The sequence below is a fragment of the Scomber japonicus genome, unplaced genomic scaffold, assembly GCF_027409825.1.
Source record: "Scomber japonicus isolate fScoJap1 unplaced genomic scaffold, fScoJap1.pri scaffold_483, whole genome shotgun sequence".
Classification (NCBI taxonomy): Eukaryota; Metazoa; Chordata; class Actinopteri; order Scombriformes; family Scombridae; genus Scomber; species Scomber japonicus.
The window spans coordinates 8,043-30,187 of record NW_026518543.1 but is presented as its reverse complement, the minus strand read 5'-3'; the positions used below and the strand labels follow the sequence as shown (position 1 = coordinate 30,187).

The following is a 22,145-nucleotide window of genomic DNA, read 5'->3' as shown; positions in this document are numbered from 1 at the left end:
CCTGCTTACAGTGCCAAAACCACTGGTAAATGGTTTACTGACCATGGTATTACTGTGCTCAATTGGCCTGCCAACTCTCCTGACCTGAACCCCATAGAGAATCTGTGGGATATTGTGAAGAAGTTGAGAGACACTAGACCCAACACTCTGGATGAGCTTAAGGCCGCTATCGAAGCATCCTGGGCCTCCATAACACCTCAGCAGTGCCACAGGCTGATTGCCTCCATGCCACGCCGCATTGAAGCAGTCATTTGTGCAAAAGGATTCCCGACCAAGTATTGAGTGCATAACTGAACATAATTATTTGAAGGTTGACTTTTTTTTGTATTAAAAACACTTTTCTTTTATTGGTCGGATGAAATATGCTAATTTTTTGAGATAGGGATTTTAAGTTTTTCTTTCCTTTTTTTCCAAAATCATCAATATTAAAACAATAAAAGGCTTGAACTACTTCAGTTGTGTGTAATGAATCTAAAATATATGAAAGTTAAATTTTTATCATTACATTATGGAAAAGAATGAACTTTATCACAATATGCTAATTTTTTGAGAAGGACCTGTATGTAAAGGGTTAAACATACTGAAAACACCATGTAGAGGATCAATCTTCAGCTGCAATGAATTTAAAAATGTAGTTCATGTTGTAACTTGTCTCATTAATTTCTATTAAGGGTGGAGTAGAGTTTGTCCCATGCAGGGTCAAATCCCAGACAAGCCCCCAAATCTTTAGGGAGTGAAAATAAAGATGTTTTAAGGTGTGACTAAGCTGTGGTTAATGTCTAGTTCACTTGATCAGAACTATGTAAAGATCATGGTTTGGGTTCAAATCATCACTGGAGAGAAGTTTTCAAACTCCTTAACCCTCCTGTTGTCCTCGAGTCAAGGGAGGAAGGAAAGGAGGGATGAAGAAAGGATGGTAGAAAGGGGGATGGAGGAAGGAAAGAAGGAGGGAAGGAGGGAGGGAGGAAGGACAGAAGGATGGAAGAAAGGGGGATGGAGGAAGGAAAGAAGGGAGGGAGAAAAGAAGGACGGAGGAAAGAAGGAAGGTAGGAGGGAAGGAGGGAGGGACGGAGGAAAGAAGGAAGGTAGGAAGGTAGGAGGGAGGGAGGGAGGCAGAAAGGAAAAGAGAAAGAGGGGAAGGAAGGAAGGACAGAAGGACAGAGGAAGGGAGGAAAGTGGGGGGAGAAAGAAAGGAAGGAGGGAAGGAAGGAAGGACAGAAAGATGGAAGAAAGGGGGATAGAGGAAGGAAAGAAGGAGGGGGGAAAGAGAGGAAGGAAAGGAACGACGGAAGGGAGGAAGGAAGGACGGAGGAAAGAAGGAAGGTAGGAGGGAGGGAGAAAGGAAAAGAGGAAGGGAGGAAGGAAGGAAAGAAGGACAGAGGAAGGGAGGAAGGAAGGACAGAAGAAAGAAGGAAGGTAGGAGGGAGGGAGGGAAGGACGAAGGAAGGAAAGAAGGAAGGTAGGAGCGAGGGAGGGAGGGAGGGAGGGAGAAAGGAAGGAGGGAAGGAAGGAAGGGCAGAAGTATGGTAGAAAGGGGGATGGAGTAAGGAAGGAAGGAAGGAAGGAGGGAGGAAGGAAGGAAGGAAGGAAGGAAGGAAAGAAGGAAAGAAAGAAGGAACAGTCAAAACAGACGGGAGGACAACAGGAAGGTGAAGGTGTGACGCTGTGGTTAATGTCTAGTTTACTTGATCAGAACTATGTAAAAATATGCAACCTTTGTTGTCATGGCAACAGTGAACACCGCGATTAATTGACATGAGCAAGATTAAGTCGATTAGAGTTTCTAAATGTCGGTTTTCGATTATTTGTCGATTAATTGCCCGGACCTACTATCTCATATATCCGTGTCGACCTGCTGTATAGATACGCTGGCATCTTAACACAGCTGCATCCTCCGCTCCGAGCCTCCACAGACGGAGCCCTGCGTCTTTTATCAATCATTTTTATGGCTTGTGTGGGACTTGTAAGGTGGGCGGGCCGGTAAACAGGCAGGCGGTGGGGTCCATCAATCAATTATCAAATTAGTTTATTCTCAGCAGGAGTCCCCGGCCTATTAAAAGCAGATATCTGCTCATATCTCACACACACACACACACACACACGTCCACTTACACACTATGATACACAATCACTTCTGCTCTCATTCACACTCCCTCTCTCTCTCTCTCTCTCTCTCTCTCTCTTGTCTTCGATGCACTGACGCTCTCTTTCAGCCACTTAAAAACACAAGAAAGCTTTGACTCTGTATCTCTGCTGTCTTTCTTCTGTCAGAAAGGAAGAAGGAAGGAAAGGAGGGATGGGGGAAGGGAGGGATGAAGGAAAGGAGGGATGGGGGAAGGGAGGAAAGGAAGGATGGGGAAGGGAGGGAAGAAGGAACGAAGGGAGGAAAGGAAGGATGGGGAAGGGAGGGAGGAAGGAAGAAGGAAGGAAAGGAGGGATGGGGAAGGGAGGGAGGAAGGAAGAAGGAAAGAAAGGAGGGATGGGGGAAGGGAGGGAAGAAGGAAGGAAAGGAGGAATGGGGGAAGGAAGGGAGGAAAGGAGGGATGGGTGAAGGGAGGGAAGAAGGAAGGAAGGGAGGAAGAAGGAAGGAAAGGAGGGATGGGGGAAGGGAGGGAAGAAGGAAGGAAGGGAGGAAAGGAAGGATGGAGGAAGGGAGGGAGGGAGGGAAGAAGGAAGGAAGGGAGGAAAGGAAGGATGGGGAAGGGAGGGGAAGGGAGGGAGGAAGGAAGGAAGGAAGGAAAGGAGGGATGGGGAAGGGAGGGAGGGAGGAAGAAGGAAGGACAGGAGAAAGGGAGGAAGAAAGAAGGGAGGAAAGGAGGGATGGAGGAAGAAAGAAGGGAGGAAAGGAGGGAGGGAGGGAGGAAAGCACTCGTAACCACCGGAGACAACACGAGACGAGACTCACCTTCTTCGGTTCCTTTGGCGTCTTGGGCGTCTTCTTCTTCTTCATCTTCTTGTCCTCCTGCTCAGGATCGGAGGTGATGGCGGGGTTATCTATCCCGCCCTTCCAGGGGTCGGCAGGTGACAGCAGCGGATCCTCCTCGCTGCCTCGGTGGGCTCTTCCCTTTTTCTTTTTCTGCGTGGCGGGGCCGGACTCCTCCCCGTCGCTGTCCGAGTGGAACCGTCTTTGGTAGGCTTTCGTCTTGCTGAACAGGATTTTAGAGCGGTGTTTGTATTTTGACGGCCGTCGTCCAGCCTGAGACTTGCGATCGAATCCGTTCTCTTCCTCCCCTCCTACGTGGAGACCGTGTAACCCACCGAATGAGTTTCTGATTTTGACCAGGCGGCTGTGTGTGTCATCAGGCACAGCGTATATGTCATCGTTGTTGAAGCCTCTGGACCTCAGCAACGTGTCCACAGGGTCTGCATAGTTTTCTGACGCCTCCACATCCTCGCCGTGTGTCATTGGGCCACGTGGCGTCCTGCGGTTGCTTCGCATGCCAGCCTCAATGGTTTTCAGCAGGTTGGGGTCCAGCTTTTTGACATTAGGCTTGGGGAGCACCGGTTTGGGGCGGACCGGAGGAGGCACTTTGTGGTTGCGTTCATGGTCTCCAACAGGTGTGCTATGGACCGGGTACTCGTTCCCCTCCAGATCGATCCGGTATTTGGCCCGCTCACTGGGAGTGGGGAGAAGCTGAACGTCGTCACCTATGGGACTGTAAGGTGGGGGGGCTTCGTTATCGTCATCAGACTCTGGGTAATACGTGTTGTAGGCTGGAGAATGGCTGTGGGGCGATGTGGGGAAGACGTCTTCGCTGGCTCCGGTGGTGCACTCCCGAGACGAGCTGTCAAACAGGAAGGAGCTCTCGATGTTCGGCTTCTTCTCCAACACTTCATTGAAGAAAGGTGTGAAAACCTCTGTCTGCCTGTGATACTGTGACAGTGAGTACAGCGCTGTGAACTTGGCAGCAATCTCTGTCGCAATGTGCTCCCCCTCCGTCATCAACTCCTTGATGGCGTCATTCTCAAAGAAGTCCGCCTGGCTGTCAGTGATAGCCACCATCTGGACAGGGATCACGTCCTGCACCTCGGCCAAAAACGCCCGCAGGGTCGCCATGGAGGCCTTACGTTTGGCAGAGTAGACCAAGATGTAGCCGTGCACCAGTTCATCTTTGCGGACACCGATAGCAGAGTGATAGGACAGGACAGTGACCTGGATCCTCCTCCTACTGTCCCCAATGATCTTGTCCAGTATGAGTGTGTTGCTCTGGCCCGGCTGTCCTGCACTGCAGCAGTGAGAGTCTAGGAAGGGCGAGAGGATGAGGTCAACGCTGAAGGGATCCCAGCACATGGCACACATAACTATCCTTAGATCTGTCTCTGACATGTCTTTGATAGAGGGAAGCGGGGCCAAGACATCAAAGTTGTGTTTGAGTCCCTCTAGGACTGCTCGGAGTCCTTGCTTAATTTGGAACTCAGTAAATTTCCGTGGAAAGGCCCCAGAGGGAATGTCAACAAAGGTGCACTGCAGCTTGTTTGCCAGCTGTTGGCCCTGATGCCTTAAGATGGGTATGTTTTTACAAACACTGTCCCTCTGATTGGCCAGGATGAGAATGAATGGTAGTGGCTGAGCAAACCTATCTCTCCTACTCTGTGTTATCTCTGCTCTGATCCTGCCTATGCAATCTCCAATACAGTTGAGGGACTCTATGGAATTGAATACACAGAAGCAGCCGTGCGGCTTGAACGTGGAGACCCACGTATGGCTGAAGAGCAGCGTGGAGTTGACATCCACGGGAAGAAGCTCCAGCTCATAAATTTTACCGTCCAGGGTGTATTCATCATCCGTAGACTGAGCTCGGATCTCATTCGCGAGTTCCTGTGCGAGACCCTCCCTTCCCAGAAGGCAGAGGTTGATCTTATCGATGTTGGCACTGTTGTAGTAGAGATTAGAGCGTCCGTGGTCGAGCTGCACCAGCCTGTTTGCTAAAACCTGCTCCACTTTCATATCCACACAGTTCTGCCCGCTCAGGCATGTCTCCTTTGTGGGATGGTAAACAAAGCCAATGTGTTTGAGGAGAAGTGACTCTCTATCTGGGGCGAGTTTCTGAAGCGCTCTATATCTGGGCTCTTCGTTTAGCACACTGTGGATTTCGCTCATCTTGTCATAGCTGGGGGTGGCATTCAGATCTAAGTCGTAGAAGAGCTCAGCATGCTCAAAAAGCATTTCCTGAAACTCCTCTTTGGCCCTTTCAACTATTTCCTGCTGGTGTCTACAGTAAACATCCCTCCTATCTGATTCTGTGATATACTTGTAAGCCTCGTCCTCCATGACGAAGCACATGACTTCCTCCCATGGCTGCCCCGGACTGATAAAATGAACTCTATCCAGCGTCTTCTTGAACCTCTCTTTCATCTCCCCCCTCCTCTTCTCCGACATCAGGTGCTGTACGTGGTTATGGTAGATTCTCTCACCATCGGGTGTGCTGAGGAGGTCAAACGGTATCCTGCGGTCGCTGTTGTCGATGTGGTCCGTCTCGTCCCATGGCGTATGTTCAAGAACCACAAACCAATACTGGAAATCGGACCGGTTCCGGATCAAACTCTGCGCCTCGGGCCATGTGAGGTGCTCGACCTCCTCCAGGTGATTGAGGAGGTTGTTAAGGGTTTTCGGCAGCGTCGTCAGGTACTCTTCCCTCCTCCTCCTGATGTGCTCCTGCTTCAGTTGTGCAATGTGCTTAGTGAACATGTTTCGGCCTTTCCTGGAGCCCTCCAAGGTGATGAACTCCTCGTAGTCGGGTTGACCCTTCAAATTATTGTTCACAGTTTTCCACGTGGTGTGGTAATCTCTCACCGTTTGCACCATCACTTTCTCAAATCGATCCGTTACCGAGGCAACAAGCTGCCGTTGGATTTTATAGGCGTCCATGTATGGCACAGTTTTTGGCTTCCCCCTTGTTTTATCCAGATGCTGGATAAGGGCGTTGAAGCAGAGCTCCACATTGACGTTAGAGCGTGCTGCCGTCTCAATGAGCAGCAGATTCTTCTTGCTGGCTACAAAGGCCTGAAGGTCCCTCAGATGCTGGTCCACACACTCGTCACATTTCGTGGCAGCAACAACAATCGGCTTCTTTGATTTAACAATTTGGGAGTAGAGGCTGTTGACGAACTTCATTTGGTCATCGAACTTCCTGTTGCAACCCTTGCTGACATCGATGCAGAGCATAAAGGCATCGATGTTCAGCTTCCCGTCAGGCATCTGCTTCTGGTCAAAGTCCTGCTCCAAGCCCAGCTGGTCCGTGCAGATGTACATGAGCTTCTCCGCCGACTGGAGCTTGGTCGCCGCCGCCCGTTTGGTGTACGGCTGCAGGTTGGTACTCCGATGCGGAAGAAACGTTTGATCATCGATGAACTCTGTCTGTTCGATGATTTGGATTTTACAGTCCAACCCGTCGTCCCCGCGGTGGCACACCTCCCCCCAGTACAGGAAGTGGTCATTGTTAACCACGCGCCCCCCAAAGTCTATTGTGCTGAGCACCGAGGTGTGCTCTACGTAGTAGCTGTCCGCATCAGGACGCACGTATCGGTTGCACAGACAGGACTTGCCCACGCCACAGTTTCCCTTCTCTTTCTCCGTCCCCGAGAGGCCAACCACACTGACGGCGAATGTCGGGGGGCGCGCATCCTTGTTCTTGGCCATTATATCCCCCCGCTCATCGCTAACTTTGTCACTTCCAGGAAAAAAGGTCAAGATATCATTCCAGTTCTGCTTGTCAGTGGTACAGCAGCGCTTTCATTCTGGTTTTCTCTTAGCTGTGCTGAATCCCCCTCCGACTCCGACGCTGTGTATCTCTGTCACTTCCTGTCCTGGGTCTTCTTTAAGCTGGGAGAGAGCAGCCGGCTTCTCCTTTTATCACCTGCCTGCAAGACATGGAAATCACAATTAGGAAACAACAACAACATCTTAGCACTCATTTGTCCTTACAGCACTTCTATCACCTTATCACAAATAATAAAATGAGCTCTTTTGTTTCTCTGCGTTTCCCTCGGAGACGCTCGTGCACATGTTCGGATGGTAAAGTGACTTGAAATGACAAATCAAACGTGTTAATCTGGCATTACACGGAGAGTTATCAGGAAATGAGACAAAGTGCACATTACCACACCTGCAGAGAACAACATAATCCCCCCTGCTAAATGATAAAAGCTTAATAAAAAGGCTTTAGTTTAGTTAGTTATAAATGTGCTAGTAGGTTTTTTAACCCTTACATACTGATCAGGGTTCAATTTGATAACTATAAAAACATCATATATATTTTTTTTTAGTCAGATTTTTCCTAATGTGACCCGATTAATTGAACTTTTAACCTCGATTACGATTAACCCTCCTGTTATCCTCGAGTCAAGGGAGGAAGGAAAGGAGAGATGAAGAAAGGATGGTAGAAAGGGGGATGGAGGAAGGAAAGAAGGAGGGAGGGAGGGAGGGAGGGAGGGAGGGAGGGAGGGAGGGAGGAAGGACAGAAGGATGGAAGAAAGGGGGATGGAGGAAGGAAAGAAGGAGGGAGGGATAGAGGTAGGGAGGAAGGACAGAAGGATGGAAGAAAGGGGGATGGAGGAAGGAAAGGAACAACGCAAGGGAGGAAGGAAGGACGGAGGAAAGAAGGAAGGTAGGGAGGAAGGGAGGGAGGGAGGGAGAAAGGAAAAAAGGAAGGAAGGAAAGAAGGACAGAGGAAGGGAGGAAGGTGGGGGGAAGAAGGGAGGGAAGGAAGGAAGGAAGGAAGGAAGGAAGGACAGAAGGATGGTAGAAAGGGGGATGGAGGAAGGAAGGAAGGAAAGAGAGGAAGTAAAGCAACAACGGAAGGGAGGAAGGAAGGACGGAGGAAAGAAGGAAGGTAGGAGGAAGGGAGAAAGGAAAAGAGGAAGGGAGGAAGGAAGGAAAGAAGGACAGAGGAAGGGAGGAAAGCGGGGGGAAGAAGGGAAGGAAGGAAGGAAGGAAGGAAGGAAGGAAGGACAGAAGGATGGTAGAAAGGAGGATGGAGGAAGGAAAGAAGGAAGGGAGGAAAGGGAGGAAGGAAAGGAATGACGGAAGGGAGGAAGGAAGGACGGAGGAAAGAAGGAAGGTAGGAGGGAGGGAGAAAGGAAAAGAGGAAGGGAGGAAGGAAGGGAAGAAGGACAGAGGAAGGGAGGAAGGTGGGGGAGAAAGAAAGGAAGGAGGGAAGGAAGGAAGGAAGGAAGGACAGAAGGATGGTAGAAATGTGCTAGTAGGTTTATAATATAAAAATATGACGGGGAACATGTGCTGCATTTAAAAATAAAAAAAGCAATATTAAAATGTTCTTTTCCAGGAGACATAAAAATCGAAGTGTGAGATGCTAACTTATATAACAGAAAAAGGGGGGAAAGTAATTCAATCATGGACAATGCTCGGCAATGCTCGGCGATGTCACTTTTCCCCTCACAGAGGAAAAGAAGAAGGGCTTTCAACCAATTTGTGCCGAGGCAGGATAAAAATGGCATGCGACTCCAGCCCTTTGACAGCCACTGACCTAGAAATGATTCGCCTCGCTGTGAGAATGAAACAGAGGAAATAAAATCAGTTCACAGATTTGTTATCATCATCGTCATCATCATCGTCGGAGGGGGGAAGGGGGGGGGGTAGGGTTGGGGGGGCTCAAACCTAAACGTGACTGTGACTGAAACGTGTAATCCTGATTATCCTGCCCTCTCCCTCTCTAGTACAGGGGAGTCAAACTCATTTGGTGGACCAATAAAAAGATGTAAGGAAGGAACAAGGATGGAAAGAAGGGAAAAATGATAGGTAGGAAAGGAAGGAAGGAAGGAAGGAAGGAAGGAAGGAAGGAAGGAAGGAAGGAAGAAAGGAAAAGAAGATGATGGAAGGATGGAAGGAAGGAAGGAAGGAAGGACAGAGGGAAGGAAGGAAGGAAAGGAAGAAAGGAAAAGAAGATGCAGAAAAGATGCAAGTGACCTAACGAGAGGCAGATAACTGAAGGAAGGAAGGAAGGAAGGAAGGAAGGAAGGAAGGAAGGAAGGAAGGAAGGAAGGAAGGAAGGAAAGAAGGATGTGTAGCTGTCACAGTCAAACAGGCCTGAACCCTAGCATGACCTAACGAGAGGCAGATAACTGAAGGAAGGAAGGAAGGAAAGAAGGAAGGAAGGAGGGAGGAAGGATCTGTAACTGTCACAGTCAAACAGGTCTGAACCCTAGCATGACCTAACGAGAGGCAGATAACTGAAGGAAGGAAGGAAGGAAGGAAAGAAGGAGAGAGGAAAGAAAGAAGGGAGGAAGGAAAGGAAGGAAGGTAGGAGGGAGAAAGGAAAAGAGGAAGGGAGGAAGGAAGGAAGGAAAGAAGGAGAGAGGAAAGAAAGAAGGGAGAAGGAAAGGAAGGAAGGTAGGAGGGAGAAAGGAAAAGAGGAAGGAAGGAAGGAAGGAAGGAAGGAAGGGAGGAAGGAAGGGAGGAAGGAAAGAAGGATCTGTAGCTGTCACAGTCAAACAGGCCTGAACCCTAGCATGACCTAACGAGAGGCAGATAACTGATAACCGTGGGAGAGAGTTGCTCTCATTGTGGTGTTTTACACAACGATGGCAATCAGCCAGTGGATTTGCCTGCGTGAGCTGGAACCGCTCGCTGCAGCACGGCAACGGCTCGCTGCAGCACGGCGACGGCTCGCTGCAGCACGGCGACGGCTCGCTGCAGCACGGCGACGGCTCGCTGCAGCACGGCGACGGCTCGCTGCAGCACGGCGACGGCTCGCTGCAGCACGGCGACGGCATGCTGAGCCTGAGAAACTGCAGCCCAGCAGGAATTCGGTCCACTGACGAGAAGGAATGAGATCGCCCCCCTCCTTCGCCCCCCTTCGTCCCCTACGCCCCCCCCCCCCCCACCCACCGCTCCCCACCCGACTGTTTATAGAGGCCAAGGTGATGATGTCACCTGTGCAAGGAGGAGGGGGAGGGGGAGGGGGAGGGGGAGGAGGAGGGGGAGGTTTACAGCAACTTTTAAGATAAAAAAATAACACCTAAAGAAGAAGGAAGGAAGGAAGGAAGGAAGGAAGGAAGGAAGGGAGGGAGGACAGAAGGAAGGGAGGAAAGAGAGAAGGAGGGAGGAAGAAAGGAAAGGAGGAAGAAGGAAGGTAGGAGGGAGGGAGAAAGGAAAAGAGGAAAGAATGAAGGAAGGAAGGAGGGAGAGAGAGAAAGGAAAAGAGGAAGGGAGGAAGGAAGGAAAGAAGGACAGAGGAAAGGAAGGAAGGAAGGAAGGGAGGAAGAAGGAAGGTAGGAGGGAGGGAGAAAAGAAAAGAGGAAGGAAGGAAAGAAGGAAGGAAAGAAGGAAGGAAGGAAGAAGGAAGGTAGGAGGGAGAAAGGAAAAGAGGAAGGAAGGAAAGAAGGAAGGATCTGTAACTGTCACAGTCAAACAGGCCTGAACCCTAGCATGACCTAACGAGAGGCAGATAACTGAAGGAAGGAAGGAAGGAAGGAAGGAAGGAAGGAAGGAAGGAAGGAAGGAAGGAAAGAATAAATAAATTAAATAAATAAAATAAAAAGCTTCAGGTAGATTTAATCCATAGTTTAAGAGCATGATGACAGAAAGCTGCTCTACCTGTTCTCTTGTTCTAATAAACAGGAAATGAGTCTCATCTTCTTGTGCCTTCAAATTAAAAGTCTCTCATCAGAAACACACCCAGGACATTAAGATGATGTCATCGAGTAAAAAAGCATCCAGCAGGTCTGTCAGGTTTGGAAATAATCTAACCTTTCCTCCTCTTCCTCCCCTTCCTCCTCCTCCTCTTCATCTTCCTCCTCCTCCTCCTCCTCCCCACCCCTCCTCTTCCTCTTCCCACACCTGACCACAACACCTGCTACTTCCTCCTCCTCCTCCTCCTCCTCCTCTTCCTCTTCCCACACCTGACCACAACACCTGCTACTTCCTCCTCCTCCTCCTCCTCTTCCTCTTCCCACACCTGACCGCAACACCTGCTACTTCCTCCTCCCCCTCTTCCTCCTCCTCCTCTTTTTCCTCCCCACCCCTCCTCTTCCTCTTCCCACACCTGACCACAACACCTGCTACTTCCTCCTCCTCCTCCTCCTCCTCCTCTTCCACCTCCTCTTCCTCCTCCCCCTCCTCTACCTCCTCTTCTTCCTCTTCCTCCTCCTCCTCCTCCCACACCTGACCACAACACCTGCTACTTCCTCCTCCTCCTCCTCCTCCTCCTCCTCCTCCTCCTCTTCCTCCCCCCCTCCTCTTCCTCCCCCTCCTCCTATTCCTCCTCCTCCTCCTCCTCCTCCTCCTTTTCTTCTTCCTCCTCTTCCTCCCCCTCCTCCCCCCCTCCTCCTCTACCTCCTCTACCTCCTCTTCTTCCTCCTCCTCCCACACCTGACCACAACACCTACTACTTCCTCTTCCTCTTCTACCTCCTCCTCCTCCTAATCCTCCTCCTCCTCCTCTTCCTCCTCCTCCTCCTCTTTCTACAATGGTTACTGTTCTGCTACTGTTGCCACACCTGACCGCCACACCTGCACCTATTAAAGCCTGCTGGGATAAAAGTCATTTCTATTTATAGTTCAGATTAATGCAGCGATCATGGTTTAGTTTCTTTTAGAGGAATTATTGACTTTAAAATGACACACATACTTACAAACTGCCTCTAATCATAAATATTACATTATTATGATTATTAAATAGTAATAAAGTGGTAATAACACCTGCTACCATTAAAGCTCCTATGATTAAAACTAATGTAATGATCATTTTTTAGTTTAATTTAAGGAAATATTCACTTTAAAATGGAAAGAAATGACAGCTGTCCATCACACATGCTTACAAACAGCATCTAATCATACATATTTATCATTATTATCAGTATTATTAGACAGTTAAACTATTTACAGAACTGATTAATCATCTTTTAGTTTATTTTAGAGGAATTATTGACTTTAAACAGACCATCACACATTAGCACATATCAACTAATGTCTTCACACTGCTTTAAAAATCAGCCTATAATCCTAAATATTACATAATTATTAGTATTAAATAGTAAAAAAAAAGTGGCATTAACACCTGATACCATTAAAGTTCCTCAGGCTAAAACTAATACCAGTATAGTTTAATGTACTGATCAAGTTTTAGTTTTGATTTTAAGAGAAATTATTGACTTTAAAATCCTTAATATTGCATTATTATGATTATTAAACAGTAAAAAAGTGGAAATAATACCTGCTACCATTAAAGCTCCTATGGCTAAAACTACTACAGTACTGATTAACGTACTGACCATGTTTATTTTTAATTTTTTTTATTATTTTAGAGGAATTATTGACTTTAAAAAGACCATCATACATTAGCACTTATCAATTAATGTCTTCACACTGCTTTAAAATCAGCCTATAATCCTAAATATTACATTATAATGATTATTAAACTGTTAAAAAGTGGAAATAATAAAGCTCCAATGGCTGAAACTAGTTACAGTACTGATGAATGTACTGATAAAGTTTATTATAGAGGAATTAGTGACTTTACATTTCCAGCTGTCCGTCACACATTCATGGAGGCGTGACGAGATCTGATGATATATCTCTCATGGAGGTGAAAATCTTTCTAATGAAACAGTTTCCTGCTGCAGCCGGCCGGCATCACTGATGGGTTTAGATACGGGTGATATGGGTGATATGGGTGATGTGGGTGATATGGGGTGAAAACAAAACTAAAAAAAAAAGAATAAAGACAATCTGTTTTCTATCGCTCATTCAAACGTCAGGTCTTCTTTTTTTCTTGGACCTGCTGAGAAGATCAGACAGTCAGCAGTAGGAGATGAGGAGAGCAGCAGACGGAGGTTTTAGGATATAAGGGGAAGCATCTCGTCCTCATGAATCTAATATCGTGCATCGTATCGTAAGCTGAATGTATCGTCACACATTCATAATGTTTAATTATACTTTCTTTTTCTTTTTATTATAATTGGGTTTAATTTTTGTTTTTATATAAAGCACACTGAGCTGCTCCTGTGTATGTGATGCTCTCTATATAAATAAAGCTGCCTTGCCTACTGCTTAATATAATGATATTTTATATATTTTTAGGCTTTTTTAGAGGAATTATTAACATTAAAATGACAGCTGTCCATCACACATGCTTACAAACATCCAATAACCCTAAATATTGGGCCCGGTCATCGCTGCTTGCAGCTTTAATTATTATCATTATTAAACTATAGTCATATTGGTGACACTGCAAAAACGGGAAACTTTACTACTTTACTACAGATGACATAAAACCATCAATTACAGAAGCAACAATCTATTAATTTCCTGTTGAACAACCGTCATGGCCGACTCATTCTCCCCCCCCTCCCCCCCCCCCGTCCAAACCGCAGCGGTGGAGAAGATCACTCACCCAATTTAAAGACATCTGGTTCACATTTCTATCATCAGCCAATATGAAGACGCTTCTGTCAACACACACACACTGGGGTCAACACGAGAGTCATGAGTATGTGTGTGTGTGTGTGTGTGTGTGTGTGTGTGTGTGTGTGTCACCCAGTATGAAGCATTAGCCTGTTAGCTGTATGTTATAATAATGCACCTGGATGCAGCCTGTCAGGGTTTCTGCAGGTTCAATTTAAGACTTTTTAAGACCTTTTTATGAATTAAACCTTGTTATGAATTAAATTTAAGACCTACACCAAGTACGACAAAATAAGGAAAATCGCAGTCTCAGAATTACTTTCAAAATAACAAAATACCTGATGTGATTAGGCTTATATTTAGGATTTTATTTTTATTTTATTTTTCAAAGTAAAAGCGGTTTCACGGTATATGACTATTTTTTTCTAGAGGAACTACTACTCTAGTGAAGTAGATTGACTCAGGGAGGAAAGGAGAAGGAAAGGAGGAAGAAGGAAGGAAGGAGGGAAAGGAGAAGTAAAGGAGGAAGAAGGAAGGAGGGAAGGAAGGAGGAAGAAGGAAGGATAGCTTACAGATGACTTGTGTTTTATGTGTCTCATTTACAGTTAGTTTTGAGCCCTGTCACGATGTGACGGACAATAAAGTTTTTTTGAATCTTGAATCATTAGCTGTCGGTGTTGTAGGCAGACAGATAAAACACAAGCTATTTAACAACCTGTGCAACACTAAAGAACCTCGTGGGGAAGCATCTGCAAAATGTTTCAACACCACAGATGTACCTGGATAGGAACACGAGGAGGAGCATGCCGAGTTTAAGAAACGGAGCGTGGACAAAGAAGACGTGATCGGATCGGTGATGGTTTATTTAAACTCGGCCCCAAAAAATCCTGATCGTGTAAAGCCTAGATGTGATCTTGTTGGGTGACATCAGTGCTTTCACACCAGGTATGCATCATTTGAGGGACCTCTTGCAGATAATACACACTGTTTTTCCAATTGATCGTTTGGTATCGTATGGTTTTAACCCTCCTGTTGTCCTCTAGTCAAGGAAGGAAGGAAGGAAGGGAGGGAGGAATAAGGAAGGAAAGGAGGGAAAGGAGAAGGGAGGAAAGGAAAGAAGGAAGGAAGAAAGATAGGAAAGAAGGACAGAGGAAAGAAAGAGAGAAGGAGGGAGGGAGGAAAGAAGGAAGGGAGGAAGAAAGAAGGAAGAATGAAGGAAAGGAGGGAGGAAGGAAGGAGGGAAGGAAAAGGGAGGAAAGGAAAGAAGGAAGGAAGAAAGGTAGGAAAGAAGGACAGAGGAAAGAAAGAGAGATGGAAGGAGGGAGGAAAGAAGGAAAGGAGAAAGGAAGGGAGGGAGGAAAGGAAAGAAAGAGGGAAGAAAAGGGGGATGGAGGAAGTACAGAAGGAAGGAAGGAAGGAAGGGAGGAAGGAAGGGAGGAAAGAAGAATAAGACGGGGTCAATTTGACCCGGGAGGACGACACAAGGGTTAACCAACCACTGAACTCTGATTGTTGAAGCTAACACTACCTGGATCCTTCAGAAATGACAACAACACACAGATCTAACTGTTAACCTCACCACGGCGATGGAGGAAGTGATAAATGAACGTACATATTTAAGACTTGATGATCAAATTTAAGACTTTTTAAGACCCAGCAGAAACCCTGTTAGAGCTGCAGAACCAGCCCACACTGTGTTTGTGCTTCACTAATAGCTAAAATAGCCTCGTGCATCATGATTAGTCTATTCACTTGGAGGCAGCACCACGCAGGGGGGGGGGGGGGGGTGAGGATTAAGGTATCACTTGGCAAGCTGGTTTTAGAGATGACTAAATGCTGTTAAGCCCTGAAACACAGAGGAGGATGCTGAACCTTTGAAAAGCTAAAACCCCTATTGGATTTTTCTTTTCTTTCTTTCTTTTCTTTTTTTTTTCTAAAGGTAACAAATAAACTTTTTTATCTCACAAAGCAGAGAAGAGGAGCGTCCCATTCCTGTCTACTTTAAATCAGACAGCTCTGACTCATTATGTTTTTCTCCTCCTTTCCAAAAGAAAGGAAGTCTGATCCGAGGCACAGACGACGACTCTCCTCCCACAAGAGATGAATTTAAAAAAAATCTACGAGCATGAGCCAAAAAAACAAAAAAAAAGCAGAAGTAAAATTGAGCGATCTGCAGAAAAACTGACATAGCAAACATCTTTTTCTTCCTCCTCTTAGCATAAATCATGATAGAGCGGACCAGTCAGTGCTGTGGCTCACGTTCAAGTCTTTAAATCGTTACCTGTCACAGCTGCAGCCATTACAGCTGATTCATCATTTTGAGTCATTTTTTATTAAGAGAAACTCCCACATGTTCTGATTCCTGCTTTACAAATGTGAATATTTCCTGGTTTCTTTACACTCCTATGACAGTAAACTGAATATCTGCAGCGTTTTCGTCACTTTTGGAAACAGTAATCAACATTTGGCAACTTTTATAGAACTGCAGCGATTGGTCGATTGTTATTTCTTAACCAAATTCTTCTTCTTAAGGTTCATATTTCCTGGATTATTTACTCTCTAGTGACAGTAAACTGAATATATGTGTGTTGTGGAGCGTTGGCGTCACTTTTGGAAACAGTAATCAACATTTGGGGACTGTTATCATTTCTATCTTATCATTTTTTAATCAAATTCTCTTGTTTAAGCTTCATATTTTCTGGTTTCTTTGGTCTTATATGACAGTAAACTGAATATCTGTGTGTTATGGACACAGACTGTATAAAAGAAACAGACGTAACATCCGTGATGTCACCCATTGGTTTGTGGACTGCTGCTCGGAAGCCAATAGTTTCGAATCTAGGCAGCGCCATCTTGAAAATTTCAGGTGCATGCTGGGAAAAATAAAAACGCGGATTCTACTTATATGGGCATGAGGCGGGGCCATGGGCGGAGCGGGGAGGTTGCTATGGTTGCGAGGGCTGGATCTCGAGGACATTGGTCAATCAACCTGTCAATCAGGACGTAGCCACGCCCTAATGCATACCCTGCTTTATCGTCACATATAAAATCAGGGAGGCCAAAATGTCCCAAATGAACATCATACTGCATTGAAGAAGGCTTTAAACTAGCGATTGAGACCATAAACACATTTTGAAAACGTTTACTGAGGTTAGAAATCAAGTGAGAAGTTGGTGAATTCTCCATTGACTTGTATAGAGACGGTCGCCCCCTGGTGGCCTTTTGATAGAATGCAGTTCTAAGTTACTTCCGCGTTGGCTTCATTTCAGAGGACCAGAACTCCCCGCCTGGTTATGGACTGTTTTCGTCCCTTGAGGAAACAGTAATTAACATTTGGCGGCTGTTGTACAGCTGCAACGACTGGTTGATTATTATTTTTTAACCAAATTCTCTTTCTTCAGCTTCATATTTTCTGGATTCTTTAGCCTTATATGACAGTAAACTGAATATCTGGAGTGTTGTGGAGCGTTTTGGTCCCTTGAGGAAACAGTAATCAACATTTGGCGGCTGCTGTAGAGCTGCAACGATTGGTTGATTTTTCTAATTCTCCTTTTTAAGCTTCATGTTTTCTGGTTTCTTTGGTTTTATATAACAATAAACTGAACATCTGTGAGTTGTGGACACCACCTTGAACAATCACCATTTCCATTTATAGACCTAGAACTAATCAATAATTGACCAAATAATCCCCAGATTAATCAATAATGTAAACTATCATTAGTTGCATCCCTAAACAATAACGCAGAAGCTACAAAACCTTCCTGTTAACCTCAAATTGTTGACAAACTCCAATAATCTGCTCTAGAAATAATCTAATAATGGTGTATTATGAATAGTTTTGTAGTAACTAGGCTTAATGCTTCATTATAATCAATACATTTTCTTCATCTGCTGCTGTCTAGGAATATTTTTATCCATCATGCTTTTAAATTATAATGAATATTTGATTATATTGATTACTTCCACTGAAAAATACTTTATGTAACAGAATGCATCTGGCTGCTGCTTCTTGGAAAATAGTTTCCATCGAAGACGCTCAGATGTTTTTAACAACGATCCAAAAAAAACAAGAAAAAATGCTGTCGTCCTGGTGAGTCAGGTCCAAGCCTGAAGCCGAGCGCCTTCAGTAAGTGTCGATGATGTAAGAACAGCAGTTTATAGGTCGACTGACACGATCAACGCGGCCATCAGTCACTGCTGGTAAGCCTTATTCCGTTTGTTGACACTGTTAATGGTATTGAACATAACCCACCGCATTAGCATATGCCAATACCAATCTGCAGTTTGGTTCTGGTCTCACCACAAATACAAAGCTCTGCAGACGTGCCTGTCCAAATCCATCAATGCTGATATTCAGTAAGCGAGCATCTCTGCCGGACCAATGTACCATAAATTAAATGTCTGGATTGGAAATAATAATAACACGTCTATAAGCAATAGAGAGCGCATTAATGTAATAAAATAACATTTTTAAATAGTAGTTCAATATTTGTTCCATTCAGAACATTGACAACACTCTTGTAATACTTGACTTAATATTATTCATTTTTGCCCATTTACGAGAAACGATGATGAATAATGTATCATCCAATGAGCTGTGGTAGTTTTATAGACACTAAAAACTAGATAACATCACACAATAGGCAGAAACAATAAAAACAACCTCCCATTTCCCAACAATAATAAAATTATGACTTCGACAAGCTTTATAACTTCAGTAGCGTACCATATTTGGTATGGTAACGCCTCATCTTACAGGTGTCACTTCCTCGTCATTTACTTTGCAGGTGTTTAACAGTTCATTTATAGGACAGGGTGGTGCACTTTGGTTTAAAGAAATGTAAGAAAAACATTTTTAAAAGGGTTAAATTGGTTTGGTTGTTAAGTAGAAACTTGTTATAACTACATAATAGTACATTAGGTTATTTGTTGTTTACTTTGCAGGTGTTTAACAGTTCATTTATAGGACATTTTACAGCGAGGATGGTGCAATATGGTAAAAATTGTGGATAAAAAGCGTTAAATTGTTTTAGCTGTTAAGTAGCTAAACATTAGAACTGGATTCATGGTGGTTAATATGAAAATACTGACCCACAGAAAATACTTAGTTTGTGTGTCAAATTGTATTATAGTTTATTAGGTTGTTTCTTTAAAATCTCTATATAAAGAACACATTCCCTGTATACTACCAATTTATATAATCCTTTCAAAGAAATGAACACAGCAGCTTCAAATTAGTAAAAACATTTAAATGACTCACTGTTTTTTAAAGAGTCTAATTTATTAAGAAATTTAACCTATATCAATTGAGTATAGATTTACCAATGAAACCAACTTTTCCCCCATTTATTGTTACCAAACTGCACCACCCTTTCTGTCTAATGTCTGAAAATGAAGTGTACCTGCAAATTACTCAGCAGCACATTTCAAGGAAATGAATATATTAAAAACGACCTCTAAAATAAAGCATTAACCACATTTTACAGGAGGAGAAACACTGAGGGGAAAACATCAAGGTGACTGCTCGTTTAGATAAAAGCCGGACTATCCCTTTAATAAAAGACAGTTTCAGAAAGGGGGGGTAAAAGGGCAAAAGAAGCTGCAGCAGTCGATGCAAATGGCCCGCAGAGCTGCAGCAGGACGAAACCCTCACGCTGACCTCAACGCTGCTACAGACACAGGATGAAAAGTTAATAATCAGCTGATGACAAGTGTGGTTACAGCTTCTTATCACGGCCGACACTTTCAAGGTGTCAAATTCAATAACCTGCCCGATAGCATCCACCCCATCCTCCCATCCCATCCCATCTCCTAACATTTAGCTTCTTTCTCCTACAAGCTGGATGTTTAAAGCTTCACTGATGTGCAGAGTTGGACACTATGCAAAAGAAAAAAAGGCTGTTTTACACATTAATTTACTGCAAAGTGGAAAGTTTCTCTCTGAGCTCACTGCATTATGTTTTTTAAAAAAAGGTGTGTGTGCATATCTATGATGCATTTGTGACATCACAGCCGGTTTCGAGGTCTAATCCTGTCCAATTTTAAATTTACACAACTGCTATGTGGAAACTTTTGCCTTTTCACAGAATGGACTTTACTGTGAAGGAGGAGACATCTTGTGTCCAGCAGATAAAACTTTTGGAGATGAAATATATTTGCATGTTCATATTTATTTATACATAACAGTTTAGATACACAACTGCAGCTGGACTGTGAATATGAATGCTTGGTAAAAAGGTGTTTTAAAGTCCCATGAGGGAGGACAGGATACTTAAATGTTAAAAGAATAACAACTACACCTACATAAAGGAAGAAATATATCATTATATGGATTTTAACATGATTATCCTTTTTTTGAGGGGGTAAACAACATATTAAGCACATTATTGACCTAAGCTGTGTCTTTTTTGTACATTTCAATGTATATCTAAGGGGGAGGGGATCTTTAATGATTTAAACAAGCAACTTCAAAACCAACTTATGAGCCATGAGATGACAGGACACTTTAATTAATATTAAAAAAGATAACACCTACACCTACATAAGGAGGAAAGATGACTTTAACATGATTATCCTTTTTTTTTAAAACATATTAGGCACAAGATGAGTCTATTTTTGTATGTTTTCATATATATCTAACAACTACACCTAGATAAGGAGGAATAAATGTCATAAAGAATGTAACATGGTAATTATCCTTTTTTGAGGGGAGTAAAAATAATATATCAGGCACATTATTGATCAAAAATGAGTCTATTTTTTGTATATTTTAATATAAATTTAACAACTACACCTACATAAGGAGGAAAGCTGCCATTATACAGATTTTAACAGGGTAATAATCTTTTTTTTTAGTGGAGTAAAAAACATACTAGGCACATTACTGTCTTTTTTGTATATTTCAATATATGTCTTTAACGTTTAAAACTAGCAACTTCTAAACCAACTTATGAGCCGTTAAAATTTAAAAATGAGCCGTTAACATTTAAAAATGAGCCGTTGAAACCGTTCAAAGCTCAACATAAATCGTTTTATTTCACTATTTCAAGATAATACTTTACATAGTGAAATGTTTTAAGCATATTTTTATAAGATTTGTCATTTAAGCTCTTTCTCATTATGTTGCAAGGAAGTGAGTAGAAAAAAGGGGGTTGCAGATAAAATGTTAAAAAATGAACGTTAACGGAGATTTAAACGTTAACTGTTAATTAATGAGTTAGTTTAGTGAAGCTAACAGACGTTAATGCGTCAAAGCACCGAGGCTAACATTGGCTCCTTATTGATTCCTCGCTTTTAGGGAAAAAGAGAGAGAAGGGGAAGAAGAAGGAGAAGAAGATGAAGCTTGGCTCGGCCTTAGTTTGGCCCTGATACTCTAAGAAAAAGAGGAGGAAAGGAAGAAAAAAGAGAGCGAGAGCACCTTTCCACAATCCCCCGAATAGCTTCCATTAGCATGTTAGCTTAGCATAACCCAGCTAGCGTTAGCCAGCACCTCACCCATGGGGGCTAAAACACTTGGAGCTTTGGGGAGGGGAGGGGGGGAGAAGCAAGCGGGGTTAAAATAAAATAAATCACTCTTCCTCTTCCTCTCCTTCAACCCAGAGGATAGTGCAGTCATGAGAGTCTAAGGTTTCACAAACACTAAATATAAAATAAAAGAGTGTGCTAGTAAAAGCTAATCAAATCCCCAATCCCCCCCCCTCCAACACACACACACACACACACACAGTCCCAAATACACTCCCCCCCCCTACCCACCTAATAACATGGTCGCTCCCAGATCCACATACCACAGAGAACAGGAGAAAGAAGCTTTTCCAACATGAAGAAGAAAAAAAAAAGGCAAAAATAAAAACTCTCAGTACAATCCAACAATCTGCAGCAGAGTCTGAAGTCAGATAGAGGTGGAGGTGCAGTCCCGTGTAGTTGTAGCCTGGATTTCAGTGTATTTTGGTGTTATGCTGGTTGGTATGTGTGTATGCACTGAAAGCTGAAAGCTGAAACCTCTCCTCTCTCTCTCCTCTCTCTCTCCTTCTCTCTCTCTCTCCCTCTAGCTCTCTAGCTCTCTCTAGCTCTCTCTCTCTCCCCTCTCTCTCTCTCTCTCTCTCTCTCTGAGCTCCCTCCCCTCTCAGCAGCACTGCCAGGCAGTAATGGCGACTCTCTCTCTCTCTCTCTCTCTCTCTCTCTCTCTCTCTCTCTCCACTCCTCCCACTCTCTCCCAATCCCTCTCTCCATTCAGTCTCTCAGTCTCTCTCTCTCAGTTCAGTTCATTTCAATGGGTTTTTTTTTTTTTTTTATCTATTGGCAGGAAAGTTTCCAGAACAATGTTGGAGCAGTCTATAAAATAACAATAATATGCACATTAATATTCACATTATTACATTAACCCTTATATAGCTGTAAAAATACACGACGTTTCCCTAATGTGACCTGCAGTTTACAAAAATGGAAAATAAAAATGCATAATTAAAAAAAAAAAAAAAAATGTTGCAGCTGATGCACATTTTTATGCAAATTAGGGCCTGACTGATACTGGATTTTTGGGGCCGATGCCAATACTGATATTAGGGAGTACAATAATTATATATATCAGCCCATAATCTCATATATATAGAATATACACATGAAAACACTTCTTTTTTTTTTGCAATGATCCCCTCAAACACTTCACTTAGAATTTAATCAGTATAATTTGCTATGAATTAAAAAACATTTAAAATCAGCAATAAAACATGTTATATTCATCAGCCTAGCCAAACTAGTTGATATGGTGTTAGGTAGGAAGG

At 44.0% G+C, this 22,145-nt stretch overlaps 1 protein-coding gene across 1 annotated transcript; it reads right to left on the bottom strand.

The window, feature by feature from the left end:
- Positions 1–447: 447 nt before the first annotated feature.
- Positions 448–21,349, bottom strand: arhgap5 (Rho GTPase activating protein 5). The gene is made up of 3 exons (XM_053314889.1): positions 21,118–21,349; positions 2,906–6,861; positions 448–471 (listed from the first exon to the last, which is right to left on the bottom strand). Exons 2-3 carry the CDS (start codon positions 6,638–6,640, stop codon positions 448–450), a joined length of 3,759 nt encoding a protein of 1,252 aa, XP_053170864.1. The 5' UTR covers positions 6,641–6,861; positions 21,118–21,349.
- Positions 21,350–22,145: the final 796 nt, after the last annotated feature.

What these genes read in the sequence shown, in the direction of transcription:
- arhgap5 (XM_053314889.1), bottom strand. Translation starts at nt 6,640, where the DNA reads ATGGCCAAGAACAAGGATGCGCGCCCCCCGACATTCGCCGTCAGTGTG. An exon ending in CGCCAAAGGAACCGAAGAAG is followed by an intron (nt 472 to 2,905) that starts GTGAGTCTCGTC and finishes CATATATTTTAG; the next exon opens with ATTCATTACACACAACTGAA.